Source organism: Clarias gariepinus, chromosome 2, assembly GCF_024256425.1.
Source record: "Clarias gariepinus isolate MV-2021 ecotype Netherlands chromosome 2, CGAR_prim_01v2, whole genome shotgun sequence".
In the NCBI taxonomy this organism is placed as follows: Eukaryota; Metazoa; Chordata; class Actinopteri; order Siluriformes; family Clariidae; genus Clarias; species Clarias gariepinus.
The window spans coordinates 26,575,813-26,586,566 of record NC_071101.1 but is presented as its reverse complement, the minus strand read 5'-3'; the positions used below and the strand labels follow the sequence as shown (position 1 = coordinate 26,586,566).

Sequence of the window (10,754 nt, the reverse complement as noted above, 5' to 3'; positions counted from 1 at the left end):
TATTAAATAATAATTCTAATTGATTCAGAATTCACATCAGTATATGTACAAATATACACTGGGCCCATTGTTTTAAAACTAAACCATAACATTAACTCAAATAATCAGAGGCAATGATTTATTGTTTGGTAAAAGTTGAAACTGTTGTACTCTAATCTAGCCAACACTTAATCTTTAAAATGATATAACTGTAAAAGGTATACATTACAACATTTTGACTATTTGGTTAACTTTGCAGAATTTGCAAAAAGGATTTCTTGAAAAAACATTTCACTATACAATAATGTACATAAAATCATAGCCAAAAAGAAGGCATTTTTCCATGTACACTTCAGTCTACTAGAAGTCAGTAAAGTACCTTTCTCCACAACCTAAGTATACTCCTCATCCTCCTATTCCGAGTCACACATCTCACCCTGCCTGGCGAGGAATGTTCCAGCCACACAAAATAGGGGTGGTCTCATTTTTAAGGCCCTCTCTTATTTGTTAATTATTAAATGGCTTGTGTTATTTCCAGAACTCCTCTTTGCTGGAACTCTTAAATACCAGATCTGCTGTGGACACATACGTTTAACTGTAAAGCAGAAAAATGTATAGTGTCAAAAATCACACTTGAAACCATGTGAAACTAAAATAGACAAGCCAACAAACCCAGACATATACAAAAAAACGTCAGCCCTGTAACTCTATTGATCAGTAACCGCCTGGAATGAAGATGAACTGATTGTTATTGAGCTTCACAAATGGTCTTAATTTGTTGAGAAAAGATATAGCTGAGGAGTGGCATAGCTCGTGCTTTCCTGAAACTTTACCACAAATCCTCTCCTAAAAATAAATAAAAGGTGACAGTGGTTTTGAGGAATTGACAACATTTCCCTCACACACATGATTGACTATATTAGATATATTAGATAACTTGACTAAAAAAGCTGAGGAAAGCTTTTACTTAGTTAACGTTTATAGAAAGGGAATGATTAAGTGTCTACCTGGGAACCACAGTCCAGTACTGAGACAGATTTTCTCTGGATTATGGGAGATGCTGTATCACCCATCAGCTCCCGGTCCTTAATCACACTTTTCAGCTAGAACAGAAATGGGCATATGAATAAAACTAGAAAAGCTTGAGCATCAAATTTAATTTTAAATTTACCATGACTATTAAATGAAAGTCACAGGGGTCCATCTATTGATTAAAGCAGAAAGTCTGAAAGTCTACAATAAAAACATTATTATTTTAACTAAACACATTGTAAAGTGCAAAGCTTAAACCTCAAAAACCATTTACACTGTCTATTCACCTGCTCAGTGATGATATGTCTCTGTTGGTCTGGATCTATGATATCAGATCTTACTTCTGTCTCTTTTCTCTTCATTAATGGTGATCGACTCCCTCCATTTCTCTAAGTAAAAAAGAGCACTAATCAGCATAGGTAAAGGTTATATACGTGAAAGGTAGTGATAGAAGTGAATGGTGGTTGTTTCGATATTTTCTAAAACACCAGTACCTCTTGAGAAAGTCTGACAACTTGCACTTTTTGAGGTTCTTGCTCTTTTTTGGGCTTTGGGTGCTCAGTTGTCCTGTTTCTCTCTGCAACTACAAAGCACATCATGTTGTCAATTTGCATGTCTCACATTTCTTTAATTAGTTGATTTATTTATCTAATAAAAACATTTCTAGAGCAGCTACCTTTCATTAGAGACTGTATGGGCTGAGGGTCATGTTCAGTGCCCAGCTTCTGGATGGTCTTTGGATTTTTGAATCCAGCAAGCTACAGGGAAAATTATTATCATAATAATAATGATTATCTAAATTCAGTCATGGTCTATTATTTAAATAGTCAGCACTTTGATTATATAGTATAAAAAGCAAATTGTAGGTTGTGTACCTCATTTTCAAGAGCAATTATCTTAATTCGGGCCTCAGGTGTTTCAGTGTCTTTCTTTCTCATCAAATCCTGAATTAAAAGATCTCTAAAGGGGCACACCAACGATACATTGAGTCCAACAATACAGTTATATTACAGCAGCGTTATACTACACTCTCCTCTCAGTTTCACATCCAAGGTTAAGATAGATAATCAGATATATTTTATTACTTTAAGTGTAACATCTTTAAAAAAAATCATCAGCTTTGCCCTAGCTATAGCTCTACCTGCTGGTTGGTCTTTACCATTACTATATTAAATTGAATGTAATTAAATTACCTTAAAAAATCTTAGTGTTGCAATGTCAGCATTCATTCATTTATTCATTCATTCATCCATCTTCTATACAGCTTATCCTGTATACAGGGTCACAGAGGCACAAGGCTTAGGGCACAAGGCAGGGTAACCCCTGGACAGGGTGCCAATCCATCACATATCACAGGCACGCACACACATTTTGGGCCATTTTGGTAACACCAATTAACCTTATCTGCATGTCTTTGGACTGCGAGAAGAAACCAGAGTACCCGAAGGAAACCCGTGGGGAGAACATCCCAACTTCACACACACAGGCCACTGTGCCGCATCAGTGTCAGCATTTTTTGTTTATAAAAAAGTTTGAAACAAAAGCCATAAGAATTTTTTTAGTGGAGCCAAGCAACAGTGTTATCTGAAATCTTTGCCCCCTATTACTGTAGGTCCTAGGCTCATCTTGGCCTTGACTGGTAAAAGTGGTGGTTTTTACTTGGTCTTGACTGTTTATACATAAATAAAATACTTTGCCATATTACATGATATAAGGAATGACAAAAAAAATCTGTTGAATTATATGTGCAGCCACCTTTGTTTCAATTCCTCATCTTTCTTAGCAAGTTGTTGTTCCTGTCTCTCAACCTCGTTGTTCTGCTGTGTCTAGAACATAAATTTAAAAATTATTTTCAGCTTAAGTAAAAAATGTATTTTTTCAGGTAATAACTGAGCATTTGAGGGTTAAGGGCTTTACAGTGACAGCTTGGTGGTGGGATTTCACTACACAACCTTGCAATCAGTAGTCCAATGCAGTAAACACAGCTCAACCACGACCCATTTGTTATTACTTTGCATTAAAACAGCTATTCAGTATTTTTTTCACCTGGCTAAGAGCAGTCTGCAGCTCATGCTTCTGCTCCTCCAGCTCAATGTCACGGCTCTTCAGCTTGTCCCACACCTTCTGCAACTCAGCCTTCAGCTCTCCATCCATCTCCTCTGGAGACACCTGTCGTCAAAATTACAGTGACACTCTTAGATACTCTTAGGCACCATTGGCCTGGTCTGTGACAGAAAAACAGGAGGACATACAGGGTTTCCCAGTTTCTGCTGGAGAGTCTGGCTTCTGTTCTTCTCCAGTTCTAGCTGCTTTCTGCAGGCATCAAGCTCCACTTGCTCCAAAGCAGGAGCTTCTTTCTGTAAGTGTATGAATCTACTAACATCATGTACACCCTTGCCCACAGGCAGACCCATACATTTTGCAACAAGGATAATTTTCTTGGCATTGACGTTAAGAGGTTTGACAAAAGTGTGGCATTGACCATGCATTAATGCCAGGGATTGCCTTCAATACTTGGATGAAAATCCTTTCCCGTGAATCACTGCTTAAAATCTGGAATCCAATGACATGACCAATGAGTTTCCTCCCTCCTGATGCTTTGGCTTCCAAATTTAATGTTGTGGTATTCAGAGGCCAAATGCCAAAGCTTATCTTTGTTCCAAAATTTATGGGCCTGACTGTGTATGCATATATATAAAAAGCTCTGAGCAGTTATTAGCTCACACCATATCATGCAATTAGATTATACCTTAACTCTGGCAAGCTCTTTCTCATGGTGTATCTTCTCTTTGTTGATCAAATTCCTTATAAGGGAACATATTTAGTGTAAACCCTCATGCATCCTGACCAATGCACAGTGATAAGCTTAAAAATCATTTTTAATCCAACAAAAATGTTACAGGGTTGTACAATGTGGCAACAGGCTAAATCGCCATCTCATGTGTGTGCATGGTGACATGACTTTGAGTAAAGCCCCATGTAAAGTGTATTCCTTAAATAATAATACTAAAATATAGATACTGTAGCATTGCTTGATGTTTGTGCCCCATTTGTGGATAAAAATATTTTTATGTACATTTACATTTACATTTAGGCATTTGGCAGACGCTCTTATCCAGAGCGACTTACAAAAAGTGCTTTATGTCTTACCAGTGTGCGTATTTTAGTGTTTTTCATCTTGTGGATAGCATGTATAATTTTAGATACATACTGAATATTCTCTTTCCTTGTATGTAAAAATGCCAAATGCTACATAAGCAAACGTACTGCCTGTCCTTCATCTCGGACTCAAGTGTCTCCAGCTTGATGGCCATTTCTGTTGTCTCTTCCCTCAGCTGAGGACACATATGAAAAAGAATGATGCATAGAAATCAGAAAGTGACTTTTGATTCTAAGCATATTATACTGTCTGGGAAAACATTTATTTCTATTTCTATTGATCATTTAGATTTTAAAGGTCACGAGCGGTCGTATAAGCATTTCACTGCATATCATACTGTGTATGGCCATGTACAGTACAGTATGTGACAAATAAAATTTGAATTCATAATTTTCTGGACATGTAAAAAATATTGACTTTTTTCAAGTAAAAATATAAATAATTCAAAGTAGTGCAATCCATACTGTATCATTCTCTTGCTGTTGTTTCCTGGTCACTTCTAGTTGGGCCTGTGTAGACTGCAGTGCCATCGCAACATCCAGCCAGCGCTCATTCCAGTGAGCTGCCACCTGCTTCAGCTCCTCCTTCTCTTGTTCAGTCTTCTTAAACATGAGCTGCAGTTCTTGTTCCTTAAAGCCGTAATCTGCCTCAAGATTCTGTACTTTCTTTTCCAAGCCCTGGCAATGCGCCTCAAGCTCCTTCTTGTCATACTCCAACATTTTCTGTAATTCTCTATACACATGATAAATAGAGAGGTAAAGATTCCTAGTGTCAGTAGCTGACTATTAAATCAGTCCCAACCTTTTTCAACAGAAAATAGGTAAAGTTAGACCAAAACAGACCTGAGTTGACAGCATCTCTCCTTCAGCTCTCTTAGCTCATTTTGGTCTCCTTGGTCAAACACATCCATCAGTTCCTCCTTCTCTCCAATCAGCTGCAAACGCTCAGTCTCCAGTGCAGCTATCTGATTGGTTTGGATCAGCTTCTCTGCTTCCAGTTTATGTAGCTGCTGTAGTGTCCCCTGAAGCCGCTCTGTGGCTGTTGCCAAATCTGTTGACAGTTTTTCATTTACCTGGACAAAAAGCAATATGCAAAGCCTAAATAATATTTCTGAGTACAAAAAGTCTAATACAAATAAAAGTCCAAAGCTTGGCCAACAATTTGTCACATGTTCTAAGATTTAGTTTGACCATCGTTAGCTTTGATTATAACTCACATAGTAGTAAAAAATCCATGTTGGAAAATAATTTCATGCTTATACTCTCAGAACGACTCTTTCACAATGTGTGTTTTGAAATATATACCCGTGTTATCAGGGGTAATTTATTGATGTGATACCCTGGTCATTAAGTACATTTGGGTCATTAGCTAACTTTATTTTATTGCCAAATCTATTACCATTTTATCGTTGCTGAGCCTTGATCTGACCAAGTGAAGCAACCCTCATATATAATAACACTTTTTCAGAGGCTTGTACAGTGGGCACCAGGCATTGTAGGTGCATCACTTCATGTGCATCCCTTCTTAAGATGACACGCCCGACACTCTGGAATAGAGTTAATCCGACCTCATCAGACCACATGACCTTTTTTCTTTGCTCCAAATTCCAAACTTTATGCTCCCTAGCAAACTTAAGTCTTTTATGCAAATAGTCCCACTAACAAATTGTTTTCTTATGGAGAGGGAGCTGTTTGGTCTAAATTCTGTAATTTCTTATCATAGTACAGTATATGTGTGTGGAAATTTCACTATTAAACTTATGATTTTTTTAATAAGCATTTAAAGGTCCTACACATCCAATTTTTCATTAAATGTTAATATGATCTTTAGGGTCCTAATGAAAAGTTTGTATTATACGTTAATTAAAAATTCAAAAGGATTGTGTAAAAAAAAAACACTACTTTTACCTGGTAAAAACTAGCTTTGTTCTCAGCAACCTGTTTCAGTACATGCTAATTTAAATGCTCATGACCTCTGCTTTAACTTAATTCCAGTAATTTTAAATGTATTTGTTAATTTCTATCTAAAACAGTGACCTTTTTCTGTACATCCTTTTCATCGAAACATTTTACCATTTTAAATATCTATCTCATAACTAATGAAATTCACATTTCAGGGATTGATCCTGTACAGTCACATAAATTTGTCATTTATTCCCACTGAGTTTTTAAGATAGTACACTACAATAATAATAAGTACTGTATAATATGCCAGGGTCCGGGTTAGATTACCGGCCAGGCTCAAATACCGTCTCTGTGTACATGGAGTTCGCATGCTCTCCCTGTGCTTGGTGGGTTTCCTCTGGGTACTCTGGTTTCCAGATTATTAGACTAACTGGCATTCCCCAATTGCTCATAGTGTGTGAATGAGTGTGTGTATGTGTGTGTGTGCCCTGAGATAGATTGACAACCTGTCCAGGGTGTACCCCGCCCAGGGTGTAAGTCTCCTGAGATAGAGTCCAGGCCCCCGTGACCCTGAATACAGGATAAAGCGGTATAGACGATGAGTGAGTGAGTGTTATCTCAGTATTATACTATGTCAGTGGAATAGTCTTGGTTCATTTTTTAAATTACAATGATAGGAAATAGATATGTGAAAACACCATTGTTTGTATTTTACTGCTTCTGTATTTTGTCTTGGTGTAAATTTCTGCTATGCTTCTAACAATTTCTGTGTGCTTTTCCTTCCATTGTGTATACCTCATGACAAACCATAGTAAGAGACAAAAACAAGCTATAATATACAGGGAAAAAGTAAGAACATTGATGTTTACCTCATATCTTCATGGACAGATGAAAAAAAATCCAGAAAAAAACCCTTACATTTTACTTGCACAGAATAATTGAGTTGCTCTACAATGTGGTACAGGGTGATACACTAGCAGCAGCAGCAGTGATAAAATATGGTATAGGAAATCCTGACCTCTTTGGCTGTTTGTAGTTCCTCTTTCATTAATACGGTACTCTGCTGTAGTTGGCTGGCATGGCTCTTGGCTTGAGTCAGCTCGGCATGGAGATCACACACCTGTTGAGTAAAGCCCTCTCTGCCCATCTGGGATCTTTGCAACTCTAGCTCCAAACTTTGCACTCTTTGGTACAGTTCAGCTTTCTCCTATTCAGATAAATGAAAAAGAGAACACCATTATTTTGCCTTTAGTGTTTAATTTAGAGATAGATGATGTCCTGGATCTTAGTGAGTAGCACTGAATCACAATGATGTTCAAGCAGCAACATAATGTGCCTGATAAGTCAAAACACACCAGCACTAGGCGATCCTTTTCAGTTAAAGTGCCTGAAAGCTTTGACTTCAGGTCCTCTATGTTGTCTTCAAATCGCAGTGTTTTTGTGCTGAGCAGTTCATTCTCCTGTTGAGAATTTTGGAGCACAGAAACAAACTTGATTGTAATGATGAATTATTCATGGGAATTTAATGATCCAGTTTGATTTACTTTTAAATCCCTCACAAGTTTCAGTTGGCTGAGGCGACTACTAGTATCGCTGAGCTGGTCCTGCAAGTCACTCTGGGTATCCAAAGATGTGCTAAGCCTCTGCTTCAGCTCTTCCATCTGCCTCTGCTGTTCCTAAAATTCAAACCTAACCAGTTAATGGAAAAAAAAACTGTTGTCTGTTTAATTGTATTTTGAGTTTACACTTACTATACACTATAAGAGTAACTGACCTCTTTACAGAATTGGAGAAGTTTTAATGCACGGTTCTTTTCAGCTGCTAGGGTCATGGCTTTCTCCTCCGCTTCCCTAAGGGCTTCTTCAAGCTTCTTCTTTTCTCTCTCTGTCTTTTTATGTTTCTGTTGTAATTTCATACAATTCAAATTAGGGAGCACTCTATAGCTTATGTCAAATCAGCAGCTATTAATTATTAGCTATTAATCAAATATCAGTGGATATTAACACACTTTCATAAATATATCATCTGTTGGCTGATCTCTTATTCTGTTTGCTAATTTCATTGGCACATGCAATAGCTACCTCTTTGACAACTTCATCTTTTGCTACAGGCATGGTTCTGGTGAGGAGCTGCTTTGAATTTGAGGCTGATATTAGAGCAGTGCTCCTGCTATCAAGGTTAGATTTCATGTTTAGAATGTCCATCTCCAGCTGCAGCACCCTATATACACACAAACACAATCACACACACACACAGATGAATACAATTCGAAAGTGACTGCTACAGTAGATATATTGTTTTATGCTTACGATTCAGTCACAATTATATTATAATCCACATACTCACTTGTCTTGTAGGTCTGTGCTGTGACAGTTCTCCTCAAAGCGACTTTGTACTGCGGCTTCCTTCTGCTCCTCAAGAACACTTAGTGCCTTTTCCAGCTGCTGGGGAAGAAATGACAAACAAAAGAATGGCCATAGAATACACACACCGTACTTTAGACTACACACTATATAATAAGGAATTAAATGATCAAATTAAATGTTACATATCCTAGACAACAAAGGAGATGTTGTAACTATGTTGAAACTACTTTTACAGTTTTGAATGACTACAATCCTTTTTGTTAACCTTACATTAATCTGAGAAAATCCCAACCTTCTGCTTGAGCTCTAGAAGCCGGGTCGTGTTCTGGCTGTGCTGAAGTTGGGTCTCCTTGGATTTCAGCTGCTCAGTTTGTGTGTCCAGACAGCTGTGAACATCCCGAAGCCTCTGGATAAGCTCTGTCCTCCTTAAACTGCTCTCAGAACTGGATCTTCGGGTCCCATCTGGCGCAAGAAGTGAGGCAGACTGCCATCTTTGCCTGGCAGCTGATTCACTGTGTTTCACTCCACATTGACTGCCACTGGAACTAACACACACATAATGTAAGAAGGACACGAGATAAATAGCCAGATTAGATTTTTGTAGCTGTGTGGAAAACTGTTAACTAGCATGAAATCACAGCATAATTTGCTGACCTGGTGCTGATTTTGGACTTGTTACCTGATCGGGACACACCCACACAACTTAAAGCTGAGGACTGAAAACAATAGGACTTAGTAAGATACTAGCAAATCAACAACAAGTATGGGTAAACAGAATGCAGAGCTCTTCTTCAAAACAGAAGATTCTATATAGGTTTATTTAGTAATGTTATTATAATGTTTATACTATTATAAAGTTATTATTAGAAATATGGTATGCGTCAAAATATACAGAACTCGTGCATCTCGGACGTACATTTGTGTTCGTCAACGGGGGAAAGCTCCAGACACACGTGTTGGCAGTAGTGAAAGGTAAGTTGTGTTGTTCATCTGTTGTTGAAAATAAGTTTCTCAACAAAGGTAAATGTATTCATAGTTAAATATTATTTCCCCTCATACACAACTGGCCCGAAATAGGAATTGAGTTTTAAAAAAGTGGCAGAACAATTCCTTCCCACACCTGTCCCAATTCCCCGATCTTACACCACCTGATGCCTATTCGTGGGGAACGTTAAAGGAGAGTATGTTCAACTGGGAAGATCTGCCAAGAACTGTTTCTGCGTTACAGGAGAAAATCGTCTCCTTTTGCAGGACTTTGTTCCAGGGTTGAGAATCTGTGCAAACAATATGAACACTGTCCACAGCGAGGTGGTGCACACACACACTTTGAATACTTACACATACTGTGGTAAATCAACACACTAATAGTGTGTGTTCTTTCAGGAGAAATAAACTCAAAGATGACAACAAGGTAATATTGTTTTGTCTTTTCATTTTAGTACTGTATATGTTGGTGCATACTGGATGTTATTTTAACTGCTACTGAATACATAAGAGAAGATTTACACCAAAATAATTCTTAGTGTTTTTAGATCTGATTTTACAAATGACTCGAAACTGTTTTATATACTTTATGTGTAACAAACTCTCCAATTGTTAAACTAGAGTTCTGGGTAACCATTCAGCACTTACCTGAGATTTAAAGAGAGACTTTTCCCACGAGTCAAACTCAGACAGCAAGATGGGTTTTAAAGATCCCAAAGAGTTCCTGAGTTCCTGAGCACTCAAACCACAGTCCCATTCCCAGTCATTTCTGTCTGCTGTGAACCTGTCATCACTGAACCAGCTGGCCATGTTCACAAATGACCTGTATCAAGACAAGAAATAATGGTATGGGTAGACGGTTTACAGCCAGCTGTCTGTCCGAAGAGAGAGCTAGCTGTTGTTGTCAATGCTGGTGGAAATTGTGTTGCTTGTTTTTTTCCAGGACATTTCTGCCCTACCCCTAGCCAGTCATTTTTCACACAGCCTGGAGAGTTATTACACCTGCCATGAATAGAAACAACACAACTGTAACACAACACTTTGTGTGTTTGTAGTTATGCTCCAAGCTGAGCTGCTATAAAGTAGTCTAAGATAATAATAATAATAATATGAAGCAGAAGAATTCCATTTTATCTAAAAATACAATGAAACGATGTACCTGGTTAATGTTTACCGTTGTAATCTTGCAGCAGTTGCATTTCTGGTCTTCTATTTTCTTCCTCTCTGTCAATCAGTGCTTATGTTTCTCCGCTCTGTTTATTCTTCAAGCAGCTTGTTGAAACTGTGGCCTTGAGAGCTGGTCTCCATGGTGATGGACACATGCAGTAC

The 10,754-nt window shown here is 38.0% G+C and overlaps 1 protein-coding gene across 1 annotated transcript; it reads right to left on the bottom strand.

Annotated features, from left to right (window-relative positions):
* Positions 1-693: 693 nt before the first annotated feature.
* Positions 694-10,638, bottom strand: LOC128540643 (myosin-11). Its single transcript, XM_053510731.1, has 23 exons — positions 10,585-10,638; positions 10,074-10,248; positions 9,096-9,157; positions 8,734-8,986; positions 8,422-8,519; positions 8,157-8,295; positions 7,850-7,975; positions 7,635-7,751; positions 7,431-7,535; positions 7,094-7,282; positions 5,014-5,243; positions 4,636-4,903; positions 4,279-4,346; positions 3,761-3,815; positions 3,264-3,368; positions 3,058-3,180; positions 2,767-2,837; positions 1,887-1,971; positions 1,688-1,769; positions 1,506-1,594; positions 1,299-1,400; positions 987-1,082; positions 694-825 (listed from the first exon to the last, which is right to left on the bottom strand). Exons 2-23 carry the CDS (start codon positions 10,233-10,235, stop codon positions 694-696), a joined length of 2,757 nt encoding a protein of 918 aa, XP_053366706.1. The 5' UTR covers positions 10,236-10,248; positions 10,585-10,638.
* Between the last annotated feature and the right edge of the window lie 116 nt (positions 10,639-10,754).

Coding starts and splice junctions, on each gene's coding strand:
- LOC128540643 (XM_053510731.1), bottom strand. CDS start 10,235: ATGGCCAGCTGGTTCAGTGATGACAGGTTCACAGCAGACAGAAATGAC. Junction 4,904..5,013: donor GAGAGATGCTGTCAACTCAG/GTCTGTTTTGGT, acceptor TCATGTGTATAG/AGAATTACAGAAAATGTTGG. Junction 3,816..4,278: donor TCCGAGATGAAGGACAGGCA/GTACGTTTGCTT, acceptor TTCCCTTATAAG/GAATTTGATCAACAAAGAGA.